The 27286-nt window shown below is 40.8% G+C and overlaps 1 protein-coding gene across 1 annotated transcript in view; it reads right to left on the bottom strand.

The window, feature by feature from the left end:
* The window catches only part of LOC310937050 (AT-rich interactive domain-containing protein 3B), a gene marked incomplete at both ends in the record, with an annotated part of 44721 nt that overhangs the window by 4062 nt on the left and 13373 nt on the right, over positions 1-27286 (bottom strand). Inside the window, 3 exons of the mRNA XM_083901242.1 lie at positions 116-299; positions 16144-16216; positions 16549-16623. Coding sequence (XP_083757368.1) covers positions 116-299; positions 16144-16216; positions 16549-16623 — 332 coding nt within the window. The remainder of the gene's footprint in view (positions 1-115; positions 300-16143; positions 16217-16548; positions 16624-27286) is intronic.

Below are 27286 nucleotides of genomic sequence, written 5' to 3'. Positions count from 1 at the left end.
TACAATTCACACATTTTGGACTCTTACTTTATTTCCATTAAATAACATTGAGGCTAACATCAGACAAACTCTTTCTCTCGGTCAGGTTGTTGAGGAAACGGACACAAAAACTTACTGTGTGCGCAGGGTGAAAGCTGCACTGGTGATAGAGGTAGGCAGGTTGAGTCCCTTTGTGATTTCTCTCCAGATCTTCTTGTTGATGACCTCCACCAGTCCCCCCTTTTCGGTCACCAGCTTGTACAGCATGTACAGGTCCAGGACCTGCTTGGCCATGATGGGGATACGATTGACAGGGGTTCCTGTTTTGGAGAGAAAAATAACACAGAACATGAAATGCTGTTGTTTGTTGTTGTTGCCATTTTGACTATGTTACATTCATAACTTTATTGGCAGGCTACATTGTGCTGCGCTGGTATGTCACACTATTTACATAGCTAATCCGACCAGCGCACCCCTATGGTGGAAACACAAGCCAGATCAAGGTTTACCATTCCAAAGTGTTCCATGGGGAGCTGACCTGAACTGTATCATAATGCTGATAATTTATCTCATGCTTCACTGTTGAGATTTAACGTGACAGTGTAAAATGCTTCGGTATCACTTTAGATTAGGGAACATATATTCACCATAGGTGCTTACTAACATATATTAGCACGTATTAACACCTTATTCTACATAAGATTATTCTATCTCTATTACTAAATGAATTAAGGTATTTCCTACATAAGGTGTAAATACATGCTTAATATTTACCAATAAAGGGCTAGTATGCTACTCATATGCATGTTAGTAAGCACCAAGTTAATGGTGAATATGTTCCTTCTTGATAAGTCATTTTCACCAAGAACTCATTTATCCACCAATCAATGCCAAGACAGCTGGGATCATTTTTGCCAACTCTCGACAACACTGACCTAAGTGGTGTCAGGACGCTGGTAAAACAAGGGTAGAAGACCTGCTGCCTGTATGCCTGTTAAACTTGGCTTACAACATTTTTGCCCAGTTAAGGCAATCTGGTGTGACCTGGACAGGGGGGATTCGCAAACAACACAAAGCAAAGCGGCTCTAGACTTTTGATACAGATGCATTAATCTTGTCAACAGCTTATCTGCAGTGAAGCTTGCAGGGAGCGTGTGTGGTGGAGGCCGGGGGGGGGGGGGGGGGGGGGAGAGACAATGAGGGGGGGGGGTCTCGCTGTATGCAACAGAATCAAAAAGTGCAATGTGCAACAGTGTGCGCATGGAGTGGGAGGCGGGGACTAGGGATTGTGACAACCTGCTAATCCATGTGCAGTGGTAGGTGGGGGGGGGGGGCTCCTGGATAGGCCAGTATAATGAAGCTCATTTAGAGGATTGCACTGACTAAATCCACACCCCTCTGCTGTTAGTGCTGCTGGGCTCAACACAGGGGGAGTCGTACAGATCTGCCCTCATAGTTAATGCCAACCAATCCTCCAGCCCCTCCACAGGCTGCTCTTAACCCGGAATTGGACTCATTAATGACTTTGTAGAATAGCAGTGAGATCAGGCCATGAAGATTAGCCCCGATTCATTTTCTTAAATTAGCAACGCGTCTTTAAGCCACGTGCAGGGGACTAACACATGGCACATGGATGTAGAAAAAATATAAAAGTCCTTAACTCGTGGATATCTTTACAGTTAAAAGCCAAGGCGATTCGACTTGATAGTCTTCATAAGGGCACAAATGTGTCTGGAGTGCCACTTCTCTAAATTGAAAGGAAAAGGATTATTATGAATTTTGAAAGACTATTCTCTTATCCTTGATATGTTATAGACATTTTGAGACCCAATACAGCACTATAATTAGTTTTTTCACTGAATAATAATATATTTGTTGTTGGACCTTCAGAAGTCAGCAACATTCATGCAAATAGGATTTGATGGACTGAAGTTATTACATTTTAGACAGAAAATACGCCCATTTAAAATCATCAGGTTAAAAGTATATAGTAGTCCCTTTACAAAAATAACAGCAAGTAATTGTCACAATAGAACACAGTGTAATACACAAATTTCACATTCATGTCAGCCTGAAAACAAGACATGTGTATTGTCATGTGGACAACAGCAACGTTTCCAGAGCACAAAGTGCAGCAGAGCACCAGGCATTCTTTGCTGCCAACGCCTCGTCAGTTCTTTAATGCAGCATTGAGCATCAATCCTGCATCAAACAATTAGTACAACTAGGAGGGTCAGAGATCAGCCAGGGGTTATTGATGTGTGAATTAAACTGCAGGTCAGCAGGAAGCCATGTTTTCATACTAGCCTGGTTGTGAACAATGAGACACAACAGCACTGGCCCCATAGTGACAGGCCAGCAGTTAGTTAGGCTTTAATCCATGCCCATGCTTTTATTCCACTCTTCATCAGCATCTGCTGTCACGTCAACAGCAGATTTAACACATTTACGAAAAGCCGTTTTGCAAAAGAACACATAGGAAAATGTATTGTACATGACACACAAGAGAACTATATGTGTGTGAGAGAGGAAATCATAATGAAACCTAAAACAGTATTAATTAGTTGGCTTGACCACATATGAAAGCACTGGGAAAGCACCTTTGATAATACCATAATTGACCAAAAATCACATTACCAACACTTGGGCAGTTACCCAGAGATTTCCCTAATTCAAGAGAATAAACGTGCCGCCTGCCTTTGGTGTCTAACATCTGCTCCATTTCCAACCCTGCAGACATTTAGCTCTAACAGGCTTAATTAGACGAGCAGAAAACATCCCTTTTGATCACAGCAGTACAACTCCTCTGCCTCTCTGGACTACTTTATGCACTCTGTCCTTCATTTTTTACGGTTGCCACTGAACACCTATTGCTTTCTTCTCTTTAGCCAAGACAACTCAAGAATCACTGATACAAGAGTGCTTCATGGCAGTCGGCCATACAGGCCTCAAGTAGGCAACTATTGGGTATTTCATTTCTCTGTAAGGCCATGATTTGTCTACTTGGCTACTCTGAGCCAATCTGTAATTGGCTGCAGGCTTCACCTCCCATCATCCTTTGCCCCGGACTGATTTTCCCCCAGGGACAGGGCCATCAGGAGCCTAGTGATTAATGGCACCAGGGGTCAGAGGTCACACTGGTGGGAAGTGCCACGGCTGAGGGCCCCTGAACCACTCCCTAAGTCTTTCCTCTGACTTCCACTGTGAACACTAGAGCCACACAGCCAGCCTTCAAATGGCTAGACTTCAAATGATAAGAGATATAGATACACAGTCTGACAGAGGAGAAAAAGAGCAATGAGTCTAACTGACACGGACAGTTAAAAAAAAAAAAAAAAAAAAATAGAGACAGATTCCCTGTCTTAAGTTTGACCAAGACTGGAAATATCGAACTCTGATATTGGATAGCAGAGCTGAAATTCTCAGCAGATGATCAATTATCTTTATATTTGATAAATGCCATGCCTGTGATGATTTCCCAGATGGGTAAAAGTCATTTACAGCATTCGCACAAAGGGGGGAAATACAATTCTTAACTGACACACAGCACACAAAACACATTCTTAAAAATCCAATTGTTAAGTTTAACACTAATCGAGAAAAAAAAGCCACTGATCTTTTCAGAGACATTTATTAGACATAGATAACTTGACCAAACCAGTGGTAAAAACAGACAGAATCAAACATTTCCCTCTCATGCCACTGTCCCATCTTTCCATCTCAATGTGCGGACAAAAAAAGAGGTTGTTTTATTTGACCCCTGACCTACTTTTAGCAGGAAACAGCTGTTCACATTAAAGAGTCTCTATAATAAATCAATTGGGTGTCCCTGACGCCAGTGGTGGTAAATTAAATATCGCTGACTTCACATGATGGACATTTTTTTTAAATAATTAAGTTACAGAAGCGACAGCCTTCCAGCGGACGACACACAGGAAATGAATTTTTTACTGAATGAGAGTCGGTTGGGTGTGAGGTTTCACTAGCATCTACAGTGAAAGAAGACGAAAAATTAGACTAAGAGGAGGAAACAACACATCTTCACACTGTTTGGGTGATTTAATTGTGGTGATTAAATGGAAGATTATTCAGTTGGAATTTTAAAAAAATAAAAAATTGGGGTGGGGGGGGGGGGTGTGACTAGTAACACAACTACTGACACAAATAGAGCCACGGAGAGAGAAAAAGATAAGAAAATAGGCTTTAGGAGAGATATTTTGCTTCCTTTTACGAGATAGGGAAGGGAGGATGGAATGAAGGAAGGGGGAGGTGTAGTAGCCAGCCAGCTGAAGAAAGACTGGATTACTGCTGTAAGGAAGGTGTCAGCCAACACAAACAGCCCCTGGCTTCACGGCAGTGTCTGAGTCCTCTCAGAGCACCCACAAGCCAGCCACCCACGCCTAACACCACCTCCTCCTCCTCCTCGTCGCTTCGGCAGCCACCAAATCTACATGTATGATCAGACCAAAAGCTGAATGACATCTTACTGTCTGGACCATTTCCTCAGCTTACTTGTATTAAATTCACGATGGTCATTGGAACAACTGCAACTGTGAATCTCTAATCCTAAATCAGTAAATCATTTGCTGTCGGCTACAAATTCTGTATTAAAGTGTGGTGGGATTATAACATTGTTTGACAGCATAAACAGCACCACTGAAAACTGCTGGTTTTGAACTAGTACAAGAAGCTCTAATTTCAAAGAATTCCTTCTCAACACAATCAAGTGTTGGGGGGGGGGGTGAATTTTTGTGTAAGTCTAGATAATATTATATTACATACAACATCCTCAGTTTAGGAAACCGTCACCGAAGTGACGTCGATGTGTTTTGATCCACCCTGAGGTATTTAGTATTTTTTTTAATTTTAGAACCATCACAACAGAGCAGCCCAAACCCTTCACTAACAGCAAGGGAAAAGACACTGACAGAAGAGACGGGTGTCTGGGCTCCACATGCTGGAAGTTTACTTTATGTCGGGCAGCCCCTGGCTGTTTAGTTTATATGTTCATAAGTCAGGGCAGCATATTGTCAGGACCCTGCTCTATGCTGGGGCATGTTTGTTTTATTTTTGATGCATGACCAAGGACATAAAAGGTAAAAAAGCCTTGAGTGCGTGGAATTTGCTATCTTTAGTCCAGGCAGAGCCACCACTCGCCTGATGGACCAATTCATATCAAGTGCTGTAACGCTGTAACGTTACGCTACAGATACATTGCTATTCCAAGCATGAAGCTCATGCCACAGCTGATGGAGGGAGAGAGGAGGGAAGGCAGGAACAGTCATCCAACATGTTGGTCGATATGCTCTATAGCACTGGCTGCATAGGTTTCTTTCACGTCATGTCAATAAAGTGCAATTAATGTGGATTGACAGAGGGAGAAAGGCACAGAGACAAACAAAGAGAGGCAAGACAGGAAAGACAAAGAATGAATGACTTTGCTTCTGTCGACTGTACTTAACCATAATGTGAAAAACGTGATTAATCTGGATCAAGTATATCTGCAGTATAATAATACATTTCCATTTAGTATGGAGTAATACCTTCTCCAAAATCTCTATCTATAGATATAGAATAGATACACAAAGAAGCAAAGAATAGCTCTTAACCCTAGAACACCATTGCCTCGTGCAAATACATTTGTGTGATTTTCATGAAAACCAAATTTTCATCTTTATTCTTTTTTGGGGGAATTTTTTTTGTTCCCAAATTCCTAATTTTCCAATAATTTTGGCGCATTTTTACATGGTCCCCTCATGATGCTTTTCTTTCATTTTGTTAGACATGACACAATTTAAAATATTAGAACACGACTCAAATTTGTCACGTATTGTCACGTTTTGATATATTTTGATGACAAGTACTTTTTATTGGGTGTATTTATTATCTTGGGTAAAAATCACCCGGCGTTAGTGATGGTGTTTTGAATTTGAGCGATAGTGTTCTAGGGTTAAGTAAAAATGATTACAGTAAGCAGCCAGCCAGTGTGTTTAAGGAGCTGTCCTCTGTGTGCCGTCTTTGCCTTTAGCCTGTGGCGTAAAACATTGCAAACTTGGCAAGGGTCCAAACAACAGCCAAAAGCTGTAAATCTCAGCGGGTGCTGTTTTCACGCTGGGGAGAGTTGAACTACAAATAATGACACTATTAGAACTTCCACCACACGATTTGATGTTTGTCAAGTGCAATTTTGCAATAAATCTCTGCTTTGAGAAGCTAGATGCACTTTTAAAAGGATTATACATCTTTAAAACAATTTAGTCCAACCTTGTCGAGGCGTCTTGGAATAAAAGATAAAGAGATGAATAGATGAGAAAGACAGAAAAAGAGAGAGAAATATGACTCCTTCTCCGCGGGCCATGAAGATGGGTCACCTGGTGAAATGGAGGGGGAGGGGGATTGAAAAGGTTGGACGGCGTGAAAAGTGAGATGGCCTCTCTAACTGTAACCCAAGTCCCCTCAATGCACAGAGACCAAAGCAGATCAGCTAACCAGACCCCAATCAACACCAATACGAAGACGGGTTCATGAATTTGGACAGTGAGATGGTTGAATGAATGTGTCGTATGCTACATGTTTAAACAGGGTCACCAGTCTTTCAATATCTGGAGGATCTCAGAAAGAGTGTGTGACATGGGAGAGATGTAAACCAGACAAGGAAACTGTTGATTTCTTCCCAGGATGTCTGTTCATATTAGTCAAAATAATTGTTCATATAGAAACTGGACCCCGACTGCTTTGCTGGGCAGGTAAACCAATATTTTACAACAGATAGTGATACAATGGCATCATCTTTTAGAGGCAGTGGATATTATACAGATGGAAATCTGATTGACTTAATTAACTTGATAGATGTCTGACTTGGACTTCTCTGCTCTTTTGTTCTTGTATGTTTATGCATCGAGACACTAGAGTTTCAGGTTATTCCTCTTGTCGTGTATATGGTTAAATGACTCCACCCTGCTGCCATATTTTGAAGGTAACCAACCAGTATCTGGGAATGTTTGTCTTCAGTAAACATTTAGTTGTTCGGTGAAAAACTGCAGGTGGTTGATGCAGTAGCCAGAGGGCAGTGCTCTGAGTGTCTTATTGTGAGGAGGGCATTCCGGACGCTTCACGACAAATCAATCAGATGATAAAAATACAAATTCTTCTAATGACTTGATGTTTTCAGCACCACAGGTCATATGTCGTCACAAAAAAACGAGCACTGCTCATAAACCAGCTATGCATTCAGTATGTCCACATCCTCACTGCACACTTCTGGTGAGGTCTTCTTACTGTCAAGAGAGCACCGTCTTCACTCTTTTTGCTGCTATAATACCATAATTATAATTATTGTTCTGCTCTACATAAACTGATGTTTTTTCCAAGAGATAACTTTTTGAACATATTGAAATATATACAGATTTGAAATAAACCTTACCATAACATTATCATATCCAAGAGTACCTCACCCCTCCATGTGACGCACAGTGTATCTCTACTAATTTCAGCCGGCTTTTAAGATAAAAGAAATTGGTCTAAAAGCATATTTTGGCAAAGTGAAAATGATACAAGAGCAAAAGAGGATTTACCAGGCATACATTTACACACCTTATTTAAAACTTCAAATTGAAGAGGGTGATATAAAAGAACAATCCAGTCAATTACATGTTCAGCATGCTTTTGAATAACGAAGAAAGAAGAAGAAATGTTCATGTCTACAGCATTAGACACTACATAATGGTTGACCCCTGTTCTATATTCATATCTGTGTGGAGGATCAAGTGGGAGAAAAGCAACCCAACAGTTTGCTCCTGTAAACAGCCATCTATGATCTTTGCAGAAATGTTAAGAATGTATGTCACAGCGACATGACAACGGTATGTTCGCTGAATAATAGAGGAAGGGGCTCTCACATTCACTGCAGATTCATGTTATTAAGCCACAATGGTCAGGGTTAACTCTTTCCACTCAAGAAGCCTGGAACTGTGGTTTAAAAAAAACGAGAAAGAGAGCGAAAGAGAAAGAGAAAGAAAGAGAGAGTGTGTGTGAGAGAGAAGGTAACAGGGAAGCGTAATATTCTGAATGTATCAAAAGGTGAAGCAATCAACTTATTCACATAAAATAACAATAATGGAAAGACTGATGAACACACATGATAAATAAATAAAATTACGTTTATTAATGTGAGCTAATCAAATCGCCATCAAAATATCACAATAGGTCCCCTGATTCATTCAGCCCTACTAGCTGCTGTCACTCCACTGCTGTTATTGTGGTTTTAAAGAATAAGTAGGTGACAGTGACGTCTTCAGTGGCAGGTGCAGCATTGACAGACGTGTGCTCTCTCTCGTCCTTCCAGTGAGTCTTATAGCACACAGCTAACTGCTTCAATCAATGGACACCCTGCACTGACAGATAAAGCCATCAACTGACAAACCCCATTTGGGGACCAGCGCCACTGATCAATACAGGAGACATGAGCTGCTATAAGCCGAGGAGAAAAAGGAATATGTTGAAACGGGGAAAGAGATTGCTGGGGGGGGTTGTTCACTCATCTCGGAAATTTTAACTCCCATCAATGCTAATTACTTTTGGCCTTTGGAATCCATGACAGTGGGCCATACATTTAGCTTTCAGGGATTTAGCTGATGCTCTTAATGCAAAGTGACTTAAAATTAGGTCAACAGCGGAATATGCTTCGACTCCCACATTACAAACAATTGATTGAGAAGAGATTCAAGAATGCTTAGAAGACCTCACCCGAGGTTTTTGAACACTTAAAACCTTACAAAGTGGAATCACGCGTCATTAAAGGAATAATGCAATGACCTGACATGTATGCAACATTATACACATCAATGAAAATGCCACTGGAAAGTGGCAATAGTGGCTGTGTGTCACGTCCATTTCTTCCTTCAAATCAAGTATCATGTTTTCCACTAGGCCCCTTTGCACTCAGATATGTTACTGCGTGGCTTATGCAATACTGCTGCAGACCAGCACTGGAAGTGAGCTCAGAGCTATTGTACTGGTATAGGGCTCCTCTGGGGGCTGTAATGCATTTCATACCATCCATCACAGGGACGAGGGGGCCAGGAAACATTGCTTTAAGAGCACACACAGGACACAGATGGAAAAGCAAGACACACAGATATGCAGAGATAGCAAAAGTTGTGGGACATTTGTTCGAGACATTTGAGAATTGCCTGCGGGAACGGCTATGTGATAGTTGAAAGTGGGGAAAAAGCAAATATCTCATTTAATAAGTTAAATAAGTCAAATAACATAGGGAAATAACACTGGTTTTACAATTGAAATAGTACTTATTGAATTTGTCTATTTACTACTGCCATTATTCTAATTGAATATTGCATCAGCATTTTTAGGCCTGCCCTATCTAGCCTTCCATCCAGGATTATTTTTTGTGTGTGCCTTGAAATGTTTTAGTCTGTCACTGTTTTGTCACGCTGGCCTTTTACCATCAACGCATTTCCCAGTTGAGTGTCTGATTGCCCTGTCTGTGTTGTACAGTATGTGCAAATGCACTAAGTTGAGGACTTAATGAGATGCATGGATGAACTGAACAGCCAGTGATATTTTTACCCTGACAGATGACCTTGCTCGGAAGCATGAAGCATGAGGCCTGCACTGGTCATCGTCCCTGATCAGTTACTTATGAGCATGGTGATTAAGAATCTTTCAGCTCTGCAGCTTAGAGACTTTAATCCCTGTACAGTATGGTCGTAATTAAAGATGGACAGCACAGTGGCAATCCTGGCTGTAAAGCAGCCGGGCTAAATGAGTGAGGAAATAAAGAGGAAGCGGTGCTGGCTGGGGGTTGGGATCAAGAGACAGAAAGTGGAAGAGACACAAACGTCTCGTCCATGTCATGAAGGAATTGTATAACTATTAAGTTGTGCTTGCTTTTTAAGCAACGGGCTGTAATTTGCTAGCCTTTGGGTGGAGTTTACAGAAGGCAACAATAATCTCAGCCCTAAATAAGTTTCTCACAGTAACCATACAATCTTTGATCACAAATGCAGGAAAGGATGTGTCCAATGAGAACTGCAATTCTGCTTTGGGACAATGATTAGAAAGCAGTGGTTGGGATGTGTATCATTTGGGTCCCCACCATTTCCTGAGAAGAGGCCCTTTGCTACCAGTTCTACCTGATTATCTTTCTGTCTGGTAGGAGAACTTGTCCAGCCTCAGCCACCGACAAGGGACTTTTAAGGGGAAATTAAAGAGTGTGGTCTTTTTTCCCCAACACAAGCTGGCAGATGCCTCCCTTAACCTCCCTTTACTCAACCTGGCACCCCCCCGTCTGCCCTTGTCTCCTACTGTGGTTTCCATGTCTGCTCTCTTCATCCTTCATCCACTCTTTTCACCCTTTTCACACATAGAGACACGCGACTGTCACTCCCTTGTCTGTCATCCTTCAACGCTGCCCTATCAAAAAGGTTGGCCCCCACTTATATGGAGATCATTAATCATCCCATGTTGGACAGGAGGCCCCTTAATCCAACCCCTCCTCCCCCTGGCCTCACCAAGCAGGCCACAGCATGGGCCTCCGCCCCTATCCCCCATGGTGTTATCAAGTTTCAGTGGTTGTAACTGTAGCACAATAAACAGAGGCGAAGGAGAATGGGGTGAAGGCAAAGGAGGAGGACAGAAACAGAGACAAAATGTAATTTTCCTAACAACAACTTATTGGTACAATCTTGGTTCTGGAAAACAACATTAATATTGGAGAAAAGCATCTTACAACTTACTTTGATTAAGTTGATTTATTTTGCAAATAATGTGTTTACATTAAATGTACAAACAAATTTTGTTTAAAGGTCAAATAATTGGTCTGTAATTAAAATTGTTTTGCTGACTAAACGGGGCTGCAATACCCACTGTTTTAAACCAACCAGCTTCTGCCATTTTCCAGAAGTTGTGTGGTGTCACCAAAAGGAAAATGGGCTGTATCAAAGAGCCAGAGAATGTTCCTATTGTAGTGGGGTGTTTGTACAGACGGGCCCGCCTGTTACGAGGGCCAGTGTGAGGCTGACCAGGGGAGTAATATAATGCATACATGGATTCCCCAGAGCCCATTCATGGTGTAATTGGTGTGGACAGAGCTCTTGGTCTCAGGGATACAGTTAGGGAACTTCCTCCAGTGTCCTACTGTGAGGCCACTTTTTTCACACCACAAAAAAACCATAATGGACATAAAAGATTTAAAAATGTAATGCACATTGTGTTTTGGTAGTAGTGGTCTACATTCCTCATCTTGTCTGTGGCAAAATAAAGGCTGCAGAGTTTTTTTAGTTTTTTATTTAATAATAATCCATTTCACAGGACAATATGCTTAACTCAATTTTAACTCAACAACAAACAAAATACACATTCGCTACAGCTGAAATCATTACTGGCAGACTCTGTGACGCTTGACAGGAACAAACAAAGCAGAGCCACCAATGGTGGGTTTGATTGTGGAGATAAGAAAACCAACATCTACTATCTCACCTACCTTCCCTCCAATTACACTTTTTCCTAGCCCCAACAAGGTCACTATGATTTAATGACACAATCAAGTGCAGCTTACCACTTTATTAACAGACCATCAACAGACCTAAATCTTCTACATGGGGATTTCCACCTGAAATAACTCAGAAGCCGTGATATCACACCGTGGGGTCCTTTTTAAGCTGAATCTACACTTCCCATGAAGAGTGTCACACTGGGATGGATCTAGTCCATGCTAACTGCAACATGGGAGGCTTTCTGTCTGGAGCGTGAGGAGATAAAACACTTGTTTTAACCCCCGGTTACACCCACCCTTCTTAACTGGTGATTTCACAGAACAGAAGTCTCTCTCTCTCTCTCTCGCTCTGTCCGTCTCTTTCTCTGTCTCTGTCCATCACAGTCTGCGGCCATTAATCATCTCAAGTGGACAGCGCTGACAGGCAGTTGGCTGCATCACTCTTATTTTCTTCCTCTTTTTTTTGGGCTTTATAAAGAGCAACCCATGGCTCCCACAGCCGCACTTACTGCTCCCACCTCCTCCGCTATCTCTTCACAACCCCACTTCCTGCTCCACAACCTCACATCACAGATGAGAAAGCCGCCGGGTGTCAAACCAAAACAAACAATCACCCATCTGCTTCACTGAAATCTATGAGGTGGTTAATGGCATCAAGCCAATTTTAAAGCTTTTCTTTGTGCTCCCAGTGGGGGTGAAACAGCAAAACCTGTACTGAAAAAAAGATGAACAGTAATCTTGATGCAACGTATGGAAGCTAGCACTATCCACCCATGTGCTCTTTCTGAACATGAACAGCCCTAGGACATTTTTATTATATTTACATGTTAAGTCATAATAAGATAATGGTTTCTTTCTGCAGCACACCTCCATAGATTCTCCACTTGAATCAGGCTGAGGTTCTCTGAAACTACAAGCAACCATCAGTCAGAGGTGAAAGCACACATGGGGATATCAATTGATATCAAAAAGTCAACAAAGACACAAGCGACACAGAGGTAAAAGTAGAGAGGGTATATACGTCTTCTACCATTTCTTAAATGCACAGGCCAACAATGGGCCCCTTTACGCAAAAAAAAAGGATTTAGGACAGCTGCTAAAATTCCTAAACCATTAACACACACACACACACACACACACACGGCTGTTTTGAAGCGCACAGGCAGGAAATGGGAATCCCTTGTAAGTTTTCCTTCCGCTGTTGCTTTCCTCTCAAGGCCTGGAGGCCCCCACAGCGAGGTGGGAAAAGCACTTCACCATTTGTCTCTCTGTCCGCAGATTCCATGGATGGATTCTACTTCACCTCACCGTCTGCCACACACCACAACATGCAGTACTATCTAGGTATGGTCGGTCAAATACAGAGAGCAGTATTTTTATTATTACAGCAACAATTTTATCTGCTCTTTTAAAATTGTGACATAATACAAATGCTTACTAGATGTTATTCATTTGGAAAAAAAAAAACCAATCATTGTCCATGTAACTATAGAGTAACAAAGAAGGGGGAGTAAACAAACAGTAATTACAGGATGCCAGGACAGGCTTGTCATTTAGCTCATACACAAAAAGATAAAGGGGAAACGTGCAAAACAATTTGTTCAGTTGTGATTAAAGCCTGCTTCACACTAAGGCTGCAATGATGAATTGATTGCTAAATTAAGAAGCAAATATTTTGATAATTATCAGTTTGAGTATATTTTTTATTTTATATATTTTTTAAATATTCAAAAGTTCACTGATTTTTCAACATCTTAAATGTGAATATTGTCTGATTTAAGGAATAATCTGGATTTTGGGGACAAAAAGAGACATTTCAAGACGTCCTCATCTCGAGGTTATCAACAGTTTTCAACCTTTTCTAAAAATGTAAGGACCAAACAACTAATTATTATGAGAAGGATCATTAATTCACTTAACTTCGCATAGTTGCTGATCAAGAGAGTGAAATATTAAAACAGGAAAACAACAGTAGTGTATCAGAGAGAAGAGGAAGAGGAAATCGAAGAGAATTACAACACCGAAAAACACATGTAGAAGCATGTAGAAATGAAACAAAGCGAAATTCACTCCGTTTACACGATTCCCTGTGTCCCTTCTCATGTGTTTTCGTGATGTGACACACTAGTCAGGGTTCCTCCTGGAGATCATGTAGAGTGGCTCCCTCCCTCACCCCCGAGTTTGCCACTTAAAGTGTGATCACGTGACAAAACGTTGTGTAATGTGGGACACGCTGCAATCCTTCGACTCTTAAGTCGTCTAGTGTGAACTCAGCTCTAAGGTTTGAAAAAGCAGAGGTCATCAGCCAAGTGCTTCTTGTCTTACAGGTGTTGGAGGTGAAAGGTGAACCAATATCCTATACACCTACAGCATGGCTGCATCAGGTTCTCAATGCCAATGTTAATGTTGCTGCCTATATATTTCAAGCATGATTGGTGTATTGTACCTTTATGGCCATCTTTTGAAATACCCAGACTACCACCATTATTCTTTTTCTTTGACTCAAACCTGTCCATTATACATGAGCACTCTGGAGACACAGTTACATTTGTTACAACCTCTGTCCAGCACTGACCCTTGCACTCACGACTGGTCACTTGTACTAATGATGATACAGGAACATGATCCATGCCAGATCCACACAAGCTGCTTCCAATTGCACTCATTCTATGTCACTCTGGAAATGCAATTTATTGAAACAAACACTCTAATTGTCTAATTCAAAGATTTGAAGATAATTTAAAGAATAAACCTTTTCTTAATTTTTGAGTTTTTAAAACTAAGTGACAAACATTAGGGCAGAAACTTAAGAAAAAAGTTATTGTTCGCTGAAATAAATTAACCCATTTTCTGCTGTCTCTTGTGAATGTAAATGTAGTGAAAACAATGGTGACATGTTGAACTGCTATCAGCTAGTTATCTCCTGTCAAGTAGTATTTTAGTGAGCCTGATGGATTTCTCCGTCTGACCAGCGTGAGTAAAGGGTCAGTCAGCCACTCCCAGCATCTGCAAATGGACAGAGATGCTAACAGGGTCCTGACAGATCCTGTCCCTCCCTCTCTCTGACTCTGCTTAATTCATCATCCGGCAAACAAGACTACTGGGTGCTACTATAGCACAAGACACTCTGAAGCTGCTGCTCGTGTGGTATACACACGCACATGCATGTCAATGCATATGGATCTATTTACACACATGTATGCACCATACCATCATCATCAGTCACAGTCTGACAAAACATACCACGCATCACATATACAATCACATACATACTATATCACCCATCATAGTGTGCGACGAAACATAATGGGGGAACGAGACCGCCCACACACACACACTCGCCGAACATCTTCACTCATCACAGCCTGTGACAAAACATAATGAAGAATGAATCATGCACTCACTCCCAGATCATCCTCACACATCAGAGCGTGACAAATTCTAATGTTAAGTATGCACTACTGTAAGAACATGATGATTCACAATGGGAGGTATTGCTGAAGTCATGTTACACGCTTGGCAACACACTTGTTTGAGTGTTGTAAGCAGTGTCAAATCAGCATGCGGTCAGCTGAGCCTCCACAGCTGTTGGTTAACTAAATAAGTTAGACCACTGCCAGATCCTCTTGGCTCTGATACTGTCCAACCAAAGGATCAACGGAGGCAGATCTCACCTGCTGACCTCTTAAGGCCTTAACTCCTGGGAAGGGAATTAGAAAAGGATTTCAAGGCCAGTGAGAGTTGCAGCATGTTTTTTTTTAAGTTGATCTGCAGCAAAGCAGACAAAACAAAGATAAAACAATCAGAGACATATTGGCTACTGAAGCCACAATGGAGTTTATTTTATCCTTACTGAGTTTAGGTGGCACCATTTCACTAAATGCACCATTCACCTAAAAAAAACACAATCTATTGTGAAATCCCAGGCTCTGTGTAAAAATAGTAACCAATCGTCACAGTGAGGCAGGAAATGCTTCTGAAGAAATGGAAGTCAAGTGGAATTTGCTTTGTTTCACAAATGCATATGAAAACATGTTTTTATCCACACAAAACCAGCAAGTTGGGAGCCCTAAAACTCTAGGAAAATCAAGTGTGAAAATCTCAAAATGCCTCTCTAGCATTTTACTGTATATAAGCAATAAGCTACTTTGCAAAAATTATGTCATAGTCCCATCTCACTCTTGCTCTTTTTCATTCACTATCACCACATTTGTCCTTGTTGTCTTCTTCTACTTGTAATTTGCTTTATGGTGACATTGGCTGGCTTGGTTCATTTTGTCTCCGTTTCTGTGATTTGCATTCATACTGTAATGTGTACTTGTTCGAATGCACACAAAGCCCTTATTTTGGAATGTATATTAAATTGTCAACAGGATATATAGTCTGAAACCAAAGAGCAAATCCAGATGTTTCAATCAGGAACCCGCTGACAAACCATTTCCACAAAACTCTCAACATGTAAAGGTATTTCAGGAAACACTCCTTAATCCCAGCAGAACCACTAATTTTAGGTGTATGCCAGACAGTTGGGAATCTAGCATAAGCGAAGGAACATCTTTTCTACAAAGAACACAAGCAAAGGCAGCACTGGCAGAGTGGAAATGCAGCTGCTTCTTAATATGACATGCATATCTTCAGAGCACTCTTACCTCTTTTCTGCATGAAGGTGAAGAGGTCGTCCAAAAACTCCTTTCTTTTGGGGTCACTGTCGAGCTCGTACAACTAAAAGAGAAAACAAAGGCTTCAGTTATGCACCATTCAGCTATGTGTACCTTCAACCTTCATCTCAACACATTACTTCTGACATTTCTTTTTACAGTTTAATCAGTTTTGAAATTGCATGAAATCATTTGGATAGTTCATTTAGTTTGTCTCTGTATATCGTTGTCTCTTCGTCAGTGCTCGTTCTTTAAAGAAGACGTTGCTGAGGTTTCTTCGGCGACTTACGCCCATTTCCATTTTCTTTTTTATAAACACTAATGTTATTAAGTAACCAAGTCAAAGGTGTTAATCAATGTCTTATCATTCAGTAATCAAATATTCCAAGTGCTGACCTTTGCAAAGTCTCTGGAGGCCTCTCCTCTCCCTCTGCTACTGTCAGCCTCATCTGCCCAGCCTGCACTCCCATTCTACAAAAGAAACAAGACAGATCAAGTCAGTGAAAACAATAGGTAGTTACAAACATGGACAAAGCTTAAAGTCAGCAGTGTCCTCAGCTCATTACCTATGAGTCTTAAAAAATGAATGCAGTTAATTATCCATCCATTTTCTACCAAATTATCCTCCACATGAGGGTTGCGGGGGGTGCTGTGCCAATCGCAGCTGACATAGGGCGATAGGTGGGGTACATCTTGGACATTTCATCTTTATTTGATCGTTACCGTAGAGAAAAGGACAGAATGTGGACAGAGAAGATGTGACAGAACATGACAATGTAGAAAGTTCCACAGCAGCAACTGACCAGGATAAATGGCCTGGTTCCATTATCCGAGTAGTTACAAATGCATAGAATAGATTTTGAACATCGATCAACACTTGAAAAGTGTTGGTCGAAGTTCGAAATCTCAAAAAAGTTTTCAAAATTTGAGTATACAAAGATCTGATCAGTTTAACAGCAACTATAGATCAGAAAGTTCATGTCCAGACAAAAACATAGAGTTGAGATTAGTTACCACAACTGCCAACATTCTGCATTTTTCCAGAGGTTGAAGGCGTAACCTCTGGAGTCATTGTGCCCCAGAGCTCCCGTTTCCCCCTCCCCCTTCATCCTCAAACATCTCCATTTGACCTAAACCATCTGCATCTGGGCCTGCCCTGCCCCCATCCATTTCTTCCGACCCAGCTGGATACAAGGGCCCCCCATCCTTCAATCTTAATGCAGCTGTGATGGGTGGCCAAGTTCATGGAGTGTAGCTGGCTGTCAGGAGGGGCCAGGGGAGGGTGGGCTGGTCAGTAGCCTGAATGTGCATACACACACATGAGCAAAGGTTGATCATGGCCGTGTGCATGTTTGTGAGTGTGGGGGGTGGCAATGGCCCCACAAGACGGGAAGGAAGGAAAATAGGGGCAGAAAGGGGTGCACGGTATGTGCCGACTAGGAATGTCTCCTAAAGACAAAACCTATAAAAGCATCAGGAATCAAAACAAGATCCGTTTGGCACGGGACGTTAATGGCTGCAGCCCGGGGTCCAGTTTCAACCAGGAGCCCATTGGTCAGTGGCAATTACATGGACTGAAATGAGAGCAGGGGCCAAAGGTTGTCAAGGCCCTTGAGAGCAAGTCATTTTCACCCTCTCATTTGCTGTATAAGTAACAGTTGTCAACATCCATTTTCACAAAACAAACACTTATCAGTCACAGAGTTGCAAACCTACTGCAAACTGTATGTTTTATAGGTTAAGTTATGCCTGACGACGACACAATTTAATATCTGAAATATCTCCTTTCACACATTAAAACTAAAATGTCTTCAAGGTACACAGTAGACAGTAGAAATCATTGATAAATTCTTCTTATTGTATGAAACGTTTTGTTATGAAATGCTATATACAGTGTGTATAAACATGCATTTTGTTCAGATTGTTTAAACACTGAATTAGGATGAAAGGCTATTTTCAGAAAAAGAAATAGTGTTTTTGCTTTTCAGCTTCTATCTTGGGTTTAAAATTATTGCTCTCAGTCCTTATCAATCATACATTTTGCTGTCAACTTGCATGATCTATAGTATGTCATTCAGATTACCAAAGGACCATCATGTGAAGGTAAATATACTGTATATGGTACATTCGGAGGTCTTATAGACCTTTGTTCACAATTTCAACAACTCGGTTAACCTTTAACCACTATAAATGATTATAGCGGAAGATAATTCAGTTTGAAGCCATATATAATCTCAAATGCTTGCTCTTGCATGAAAAAAAAACCTTTGCATTCAGCACCTTTTATAATCACTGAATGATCTCTGTTCAATGGCTCAGAGGTCAACACGCTTTACGTTTTCATTTCTTTTGCAGTTTCTTTTACACCAACATGTAACAACAACATAAGCAGGAATATATATTTTCTTTAAACACAGGTCAACCTGCAAAGAAAAAAGCAGGCTAACCACCTTTTGAATTGCCACTGGGAGTTTCAATCTCACAAATGCGCTGAAAACAACCAACAAACAGAGCACTAACAATTTCAATTACAAATTTACATCTTTCACTTAGTCAATCTTCTTAGACCTAGGAGCAAAACATAATGTCCACTGAACAAGGTGCAGGCTCCAAACGAGACTGTCAAAATAAATTCATGTTTGCATTATTGCCAGAGCGACTGTTGAAGCTGGTTTGACCTATGAGTGAATATTGGTTGTATCCATTCCCATTGCTTTTTCACCAGTGGGAAAAGACACCTGAGTCACAAAACAAAGGGTATGTAAAACATCATCACTTTGCCAGTTGGTATGTTTGTGTTTTGCTAATTTTCCATAAAACTGTCAAGTTCTGTGTCCTACAGCAGCAACAATAACCTTGGCATTAATGTTGTAATAAAAAGTTGTTTATAATGCTGAATAAATCCATTTAACTGATACTGTTGTCTAACACTAACTTGCAGCTCACAACAATTGAATGTAACTTCAAAAGAACAGGCACAAAGTGGTGAGTTACTGGCCTTGGATTTCTTAGTGGAACACAACTGTGTTTATACATAAGCCAAATGTACACACGCACATGCATGCACACACACGCACCTCCCTAAGGGACAGGGAGGTCAAGGTGTTCCTGACATCAACAAAGAACAAAGGTCAGAAGTGAGAGCACACGGTCCAGCCAGTGCTAGAATAGGCTTCCTGCAGTAGCCGTTTCTGATGTGCCTGAAATAGATCAAATACAAGTCGGGATCATTTGTGTCATGATGCCAAATTAATGAAATAACATATATTGTGGGAAGCATAGACAGATGAATGCTGTAACTGATTGTTTGGGGAACACAAGATGTTTCCATACATACATTTTCAAGTTTATTCATTGTATGTCCATGCATTTAATTTTCCATGAAATCTAAATATTGTGTTTATGTCTAATTTATTTTTATGAATTGATATTTTCGGACTAACGGAACAGTTGTAAAAAACTGTAGAATCTGATCTGTTAGTTTCTGTTGCCTGTCATAAGACAAAAAAAAATGAACGGCATCTATAGAAAAGCTGTCTTCTACCCCCAATGGTTAAAAAAGGCAGTAATTGGAACGTGGAAGCTGTTTATCATGAAAAGACATGTCAGCTCTTGATCTGGCACCTTGGTCAGCTGAGGAATGTTAACACTATGTAGTTTTTGTCAAGTTAGAGTGGATTGTGATGTTTTAGGACCACTCCTTATGATCATTCCCCTCAGCCCCTTCATCACATCCAGCACTCCACCCAGAAATTACTGCTTTAAAAAAAGATATTCCCACACCCTGCTTACATTTATGATGGAGCTGTACAAGGGCTGGCTTCCCACATAAAAGTCATAATTAAGAGATATAAAATGATTGACGTGTCTCTTAAAGTTTGTGTACACAGTGGTCCTGTTTTTCCAGCTTGCATTTTAGATTTCATTTTTAAATAGAACATGTGCACATGTGCACGTTTGTCAGTGTGGACGAGGATGAACAGAAGAATTGATATATTTAAGCAGCCCTAGTTTCCTCTCCGTCTCCCTCTCAGGCTGTTAGCAGGTTAACTGGCCAGCCGGTGGGTGGCCTAATCACGTTAAGGCCATACATGACCTACTGGCCCAGTGCCATATCAGGGATAATAATAAGGTATAACTTTTCCCAATTCAGATGAGCAGCCGCACTCAGCCACACCATTGCAGTCTGTTGATCTTCACGCGAGGACACTAAATTCTTAGCGCACAGGTTTTGAAAAGGACAACCTTTCATCTGCAGTAAATTGACATTCTTTGCATAACCTTGTATTGCAAACCTCGCAACATACTCCCACTTGAATGTTGATGCATAGCCAGAGGGTAATTCTATGCAGCCATTATAGAAAGATGCCTGGAGTACAGCCACCATTTTAGTGAGACCAGGCATGCCAGAACAAGAAGGGTTAATGGCTGCTGCTTAGGGAGTGGGGGATGGATGGCATTGATTGCTCAGGATGTTGACAGCACTTCTCCAATTTGATAGTGGGGCTGTTATTAGATGAAGATGCTTGTTCTTAATAAAAGCATCATGCAATTTGACTTGAGCCTTCCAGTAGCAGATTGAGGAGCTCAAATAGCAACCAGAGAGCCGAGGAAATATACCCTGCTCTCTGTTCACTTTGGCAATCATGTTGAAATAATAAAAGATGGAAAAGCCCTGGATCAAGTGAATTTCCACACATGCTTTTAAGATGATCACGAGCCTATTGCATACTTAGCAGGTTGAGTTGAACCTATGTGAATTGGGTCATTTTCATATTATACATAACAGGCTTATGACTGGCCAATGGGGTGGCAAAAAAGCAGCTGAACCCCATAGCTAATCTGAAATGTGGAGTTGAATCACAAGGACGTCATATCTGTTCAAGATGTGTCACTGTGACCCTTTTCAGAACACCTGTCTTCATGAGTGGATCGCACAATTCCGATACTATCGTTTGAGAATGCATGTGGCAACATTCCTGACCAGCAGTATATTTACACTATCAGGTGTCATACATACAGTTATGTCTAACACCAACAATAATACCACTGATCGTCATATCATTAATGTTTACCGATAGTAAAAATCTTCATAGCATCATGAAGAAAGCTTAGTTTCCAGTGCATTTCCCAGTGTAATGCTACAACACACATTAATCTTTCAGTTTACCATGGTCGTTAGCATTACTCTATATAGCTATCATTTTAACGCTTGGTACAGAGCTCAGCATTTTTAATTCCATCAATCCGATCAACTCAATGATTGATTTTATAGAGAGACTGAAGTAAAAGGTGCAAACCAGCAAACGACCAAAACACAAAACATTATCACTGAGATCTATGATTTTTCTTCTTTCTGAATCATCTGTGACAGTCTACGTGTGTGTGCCTCTTGCAGACACATATAGACATATGCACACACCAAAACACACACAAATACATTGACATCATTGACACACCTGTACAGTCAAAAAATATTTTTATATTTTTGAATATAGGGTGTGGGAATCCAATCTCATGTGGTCACAGGAGACACGTCTTTTTTCCTTTCTTTTTAAAAATATTTTTTGGCCATTTTTGCCTTTATTGGAGAGGACACTATAGAGGTAACGCTATATAATATTGGGATATATTCATTGACATGTTTGTGCACTTCATGTTTGTGTTCTTCAGATTTACAATTTTGGCATTTCCACTTCATGGCTAGGCAGCACATATGTTTAATTAAGCGATTTAATCATGACCATAAAGACGATTCTTTAAATTTTAAGGGTTGTAAACAATGGTTGCAAACAAAAAGGTCAATGTTTTTCTTAATTCGGTGACATTCTGCTGGTTATATAATCAACAGGGAAAATACTAACCATATTGGAGTGGTTATATGGCATTCAGGGCAGCATACAACCACATCATAAACAAAATGAATGGCAACTTCAAGGTAGGTAGGAAGTGTAAAAATACTGTGAAACTGCTGCGGATCAGAGGATGTCAGCTGAGTTTTGTAATGCCTTTTCCCATATGTCAAAGAATGTGGTCACATGTGTCCCCAAGCCACAATGGATGCGTTTTTTTCTGACTGGATATGAAGACATTTTCAGGACACATTGGATGCATTCAGATTTGTACTTGGAAATGTTCACTTGTAATCCGTCCACTCAGGCCTCATGTTAATACCAAGTCTAAACGGGCTCTCTATGTCCCACCCATCACAGCTTCACATAGCAGATCAAGTCCCCAGGGCCACAGCCATTGAACAGGAGGCCCAAATCAATAGCCCTGGATGTGCAAACACGGGGAAGTCCCCAGCCCCCTCCGGACGCAATCTCACAGCCCACGTCAATACTCATCATCCTCAGTCATCTACCGCAACACCAGGGAAACTGAGATGAGGGCAGGATCATTGCTCCCAGGGTGACCTAACCCCTTCACCTCCAACAAGACAACCTAACTTTGACTAACACTGGAGGTTTCCATGGCTAACCCTCATCCGATTGCAAAACAAAACAGTGTAAACAGACACAACAATCCTAAATGAAAACAAAACAAATGCACATACAAGCAAAATCCCTATGGTAACGCCAGGCAGTAAATCAGGGGTAACAAATGTCACAATGCTCTCAGTGCAAGCTCTGCCAGATCAGACACAGAAGGGAGGGTCAACAATTCAAAGAAATTCACCAATATACCTGTACACCAATAACAGGACCTCACAATGACAGGAGAACCTCTCTCATCACACAGGTATTTTTAACATCTCATTCATGGACTAATCTTTTTCAGCCCAAATTGCTGCCTGTCAAAACAGTTCAGCAAGGGCAATCTTTTAAAAATGCAAAATAATTATGTAATTTAATTACAATAAAGGCCTCCAGCTGAAATCTGAATCACAGTAGTGGTGAAAATCAAAATATCAGAACTACTCAAGGACCAGGTTCTTCCTTTTAGTATAAAGAAAATGTTAAGGCATTTGCGTTGTACACCTTTTAAATGAATAGATCTGTTAAGCAGATTATATACACAGTCGATAGAGTATTACTTCTTTTAGTAGAGAACTTAAGCCTGCGAAGCTGCCTTCATGCTCTCATTGAAAGTGAATCTGCTTCCTCTCAGCATGCCTCTAAAAACGAACATTGTGGGGGGCAGCAATCTTTAATCCAAATCAAATAATTGGGGCCTTGATCCCTCTGCGGGACACTGAGAATCATTTATCGTGCCTGCTGCCATGTGGAGGGGGAGGGGTACGCCATTGGGGTGTGTGGGGAGTTGAGCTGAGTGGATGGATGGCGTCCTTTATCTGCTTACTACTGTAAAGCTCTGGTTAATGGTGATTTCATGTGTAAGGATAAGGGAAGTAAATCTCACTGCCGCCCTGTAACTTATGATGGAGTTTGAACTTCCCAACAGATCCAGTAGTTATTCTCTGCTCTCATTAAGAATTATATGGAGCATAAAAGGTCACATATCACATGAACGCAGGTCGACAGCAGAGAACAGGACTCAGGGGCATGCTTTTCTCTGAGTGTCCAGTCACGTTTGTAGCTGGAAGAGGTTTCTGGCTCTTTGGGGAACAGACAAAGTGGCGGGGACAAGTGGCTAAATGTCCAGGGGCAGAGCATGTTGCTACCTGCCCCAGCCTCAGCAGTGCTGCACTTCTAACAGGCCAGTGAAAAACAGGCCTCCGGGCATGACCAACCCTCCCTCCATTAATCACTCCAATTACAAAGCTGAAAAAGAGAAACAGAAAAGAGGGAGGTAGGGTGTCACAGGTAAATCCAGAATGAAAACAGGCAGAGTAAGGGGCTGTTCACACAAAAACAAGTCTCGATGAATTGGTGAATTGAGTTTTGGGAGCCCCTGAAACACTATATTTTGAAACCAGTCCCACGGTGTGAAAATCTCAAAATGCCACCCTTGCATTTGCGTGTCCCAAAGTAACCAATACATTACTTTGGGAAACAATGATGTCATAATCCCACCTCTCTGATGTGCTTGTATTCTCTGGTGCTTATCTTCACTGTTGGCTTCCTCTTTGCCGTTGGCTTCCTCATCTTGTGTTTGGCATTTGTTCGGTCTGTTCACTTTATGATTACTTTTGTTTTATTTCCTTAGTCGCCCTTACTTTCTTCCCTTTGTCACATATTCTATGATTGCATACATACTTATTCATATAAAGCTTGATTAAAAACGTATCTAACGTTTGTTAAATGTTAGATACTTACAATTATTGTGTCAGATGTTGACGGGGGAAAACTTGGGGATCGAGTTCCAGATGAACAGCGATTCCAAGCCTGTGACTACATCCTCTCCATTGAGCTGTCTTCGAAAAATCAGCAGCCAATCAGGAGGAAGCTTCCTAAGGCCCGCCCACGGTCACAATCGCAAACAAAAACAATGGCGCAAAGAACAAATCAGGGAGCGCAAAGAAGGGAGCGCAAACGCAAAAGTGGTGGAGCAAACAAAATTCTGATCATTGTAAATAAAAAGTGTAATTTCAAACAAATAAAATACAATATTATTGAATGATTAAATCAATATTCAATATTTGCAGTCTTTTGACTTTGTGATTCATTTTTGTTTGCTCAATTCATAGTGTTGTCTGCCTCATGAAGTGTTCAAAAATATTGACACATCTAATTCCATATGGACACGGCCTAACTTACTTATAAACACACTTTCTCACTTGATTGAAATGTTCATGTTTACAAAGCATGTGAGCACACTGTAAACAAGTATAGCTTGACCAACGCTGCCTTATAAGAGGAAACGAAGAATGAAGACGAATCACTTTAAGCCAGCAGTTGTTGGCACAACATTTGATATATTCATCGGAGGCTCGTTGAGTATGTGAAGCAGTCTGTCAGCCTGTAATACAAATTGAAATGATTTTATAGCTAACTTTGTTGCAAAACATATTTTTCTCTGAGGTATATTTTAATAGATTTTCTATATAATTTCAGCATTTCATCCATTTCAATGTAACAAAACAGTATTTACATATATACACATATATACTGTGTCATCTATGACTTCAGTCTGGCTCCATGTCTGAAAGAAAGAGGTGGATCTGTATATTTAGTTCCAAGGTAAACACTTCTGTTAGTGACCAGCAAGTCTGGTTTGCCAAATAAACTGACTGCATTTGTTAAGCTCCAGCCCTTTCACCAAGACACTACATTCCACAGGCAGAGGCCCCATCCCCCATTACATGACTAGCTGGCCCCCTTTGCTCACACAAAAACGTTTATAGGCTGGTGTGGCCAGAAGTTCACACTCATTGGTTCAAAGACCCTTTCACAGGCAGAGCAAACATTTTAGTGAATTACATCTATGCCAGCACATACAGTACTCCATATGTTAACCCCTTCAAGCCCTATGAGAAACTAGGCACCAACAGCTAGATTTTTCAACTAAAATATGCCGAGGCTGGCATGGAGCACCCTTGGTGCCACCTCACCGATTAATTTATTTGAATTTATTGGTTTTACTCTGTTCAATTACAACAATAGACATTGGGTTGTCTTGAATATGTACAATTACTATTTCAGAAAATACACAATGTCAAATTCTTACAGTGATTTGAAGCTACAGAATACCACATTTTGGGGGCCCTTGTAATGATTGCTGATATGAGTGAAAAGTTATCCTGCTCCATTCAAGTCAAAGCAGCTATTAACAATTTATTCTAGGCTAAAAGCTTTGGCTAAAAATACCATGCATATCTCACATCTTTAGAGCAGCAAACATCCACTTCACCCCTATGCTAATGGCAGCTTGAGACATCACATGGACCTGATAGGCTGCTATATTCATTCTCATTATACTGACAGCATCAGGAAATTGATACATTCACAATCAACAAAAAAGTCACTGTTATTAAGACACATCACATCTAATTACATGTGAAATGACAGAGGTCACAGTGTCTACAGTCATATGGGTAAAAGACTTCATTGTCTGGTGTAAAGCAGAGAGGAAGAGAGGCAAGAGGGTGGCTAAAACCCAGTTCCCCTATTCACAGGGATTCCTCCATCAGTGAAGTTAATGTTATGACTATCGCTCTGAATCTGCAGTATCAAATGTTCAAACCATAAATGCAATTCACAGCTTTCTATAGAGTCTAATCGATAGGGAGTGATTTCTCAGTCCAGTACCAGAGGTATCTGTTTCCTCTCAGCTAGCGTTAAGTGTGCAGGGGCATTCCACCTCTGACAGGCCAGTACACCCCGGGGACCCAAGCTTGGATGGTGCAGCTCGTCACGCATCTGGAGCTCATCTTCAGGGGCCGACAAGCTACAACATCTCTACTGGACAAGGCTAAAAAAACAGATTCACAAAATCTTGGGAGATTTAACAGTTAGTGTGGGAATCACTGAACCATAATATAAAGAGCCTCTAGTGTCACTTCACTGACATTACTGTGGCAGTTATGCAATCATCAAGCAACTATTATTTCGCCATCAGCTATCAGATTCAATAGCATTCGAAGTTTGCTATGGTGTTGCAATAGTAACATTGTTAATGGTTTGTTACACTTTTTGACTGGTTTGAAATAAAACACAGTAGTTTATTTCAACTCCGTACTTTTCTGTAGCAGAAAAGTAATGGCAGTCGATAAGCGGAGCACGGATATCACCAGCAGTAATGTCTGTCAGCCATTTTAGCTCTTTCTAGCAGGAAGCACAACAGTAGACATTCTTATAAGTACAACAAATTAACCTTCAAATATATTTATCAAAAAGAGGAGTGAAATGAGATGATTAGTATGGTCATGATAAATCTGTTTTTTGTGGTTGGTGTGTCAGTTTTAAATAATGTGGGACCAGTGACCAGTGAGAATAATTAAACAAATAAATGCAAAGACACAGCAATTCCATTGACATATTTTCAAGTAAACCGATGTTAATGCAGTATTGATTGAGCATAATTCATATACTGCATTATTTCATCCAGCTCCTACAATACACTGTAAATACACTTGATGCTCAACTCAAACACTTCTATACAAGTGATCAACTAAGGTTAAAACTGTGTCAAAATGCATGATGATCTGATCACACATCCCATATGTGTTGTCCGCGTGGACCTTCCCTCAGGTTTTCTAATCATATTTATTAAGCGAAGGAAAAACCTAAGA

The sequence above is a fragment of the Microchirus variegatus genome (assembly GCF_963457635.1).
Source record: "Microchirus variegatus genome assembly, chromosome: 14".
NCBI lineage: Eukaryota > Metazoa > Chordata > Actinopteri > Pleuronectiformes > Soleidae > Microchirus > Microchirus variegatus.
This window is presented reverse-complemented; position numbering and strand designations above follow the sequence as displayed.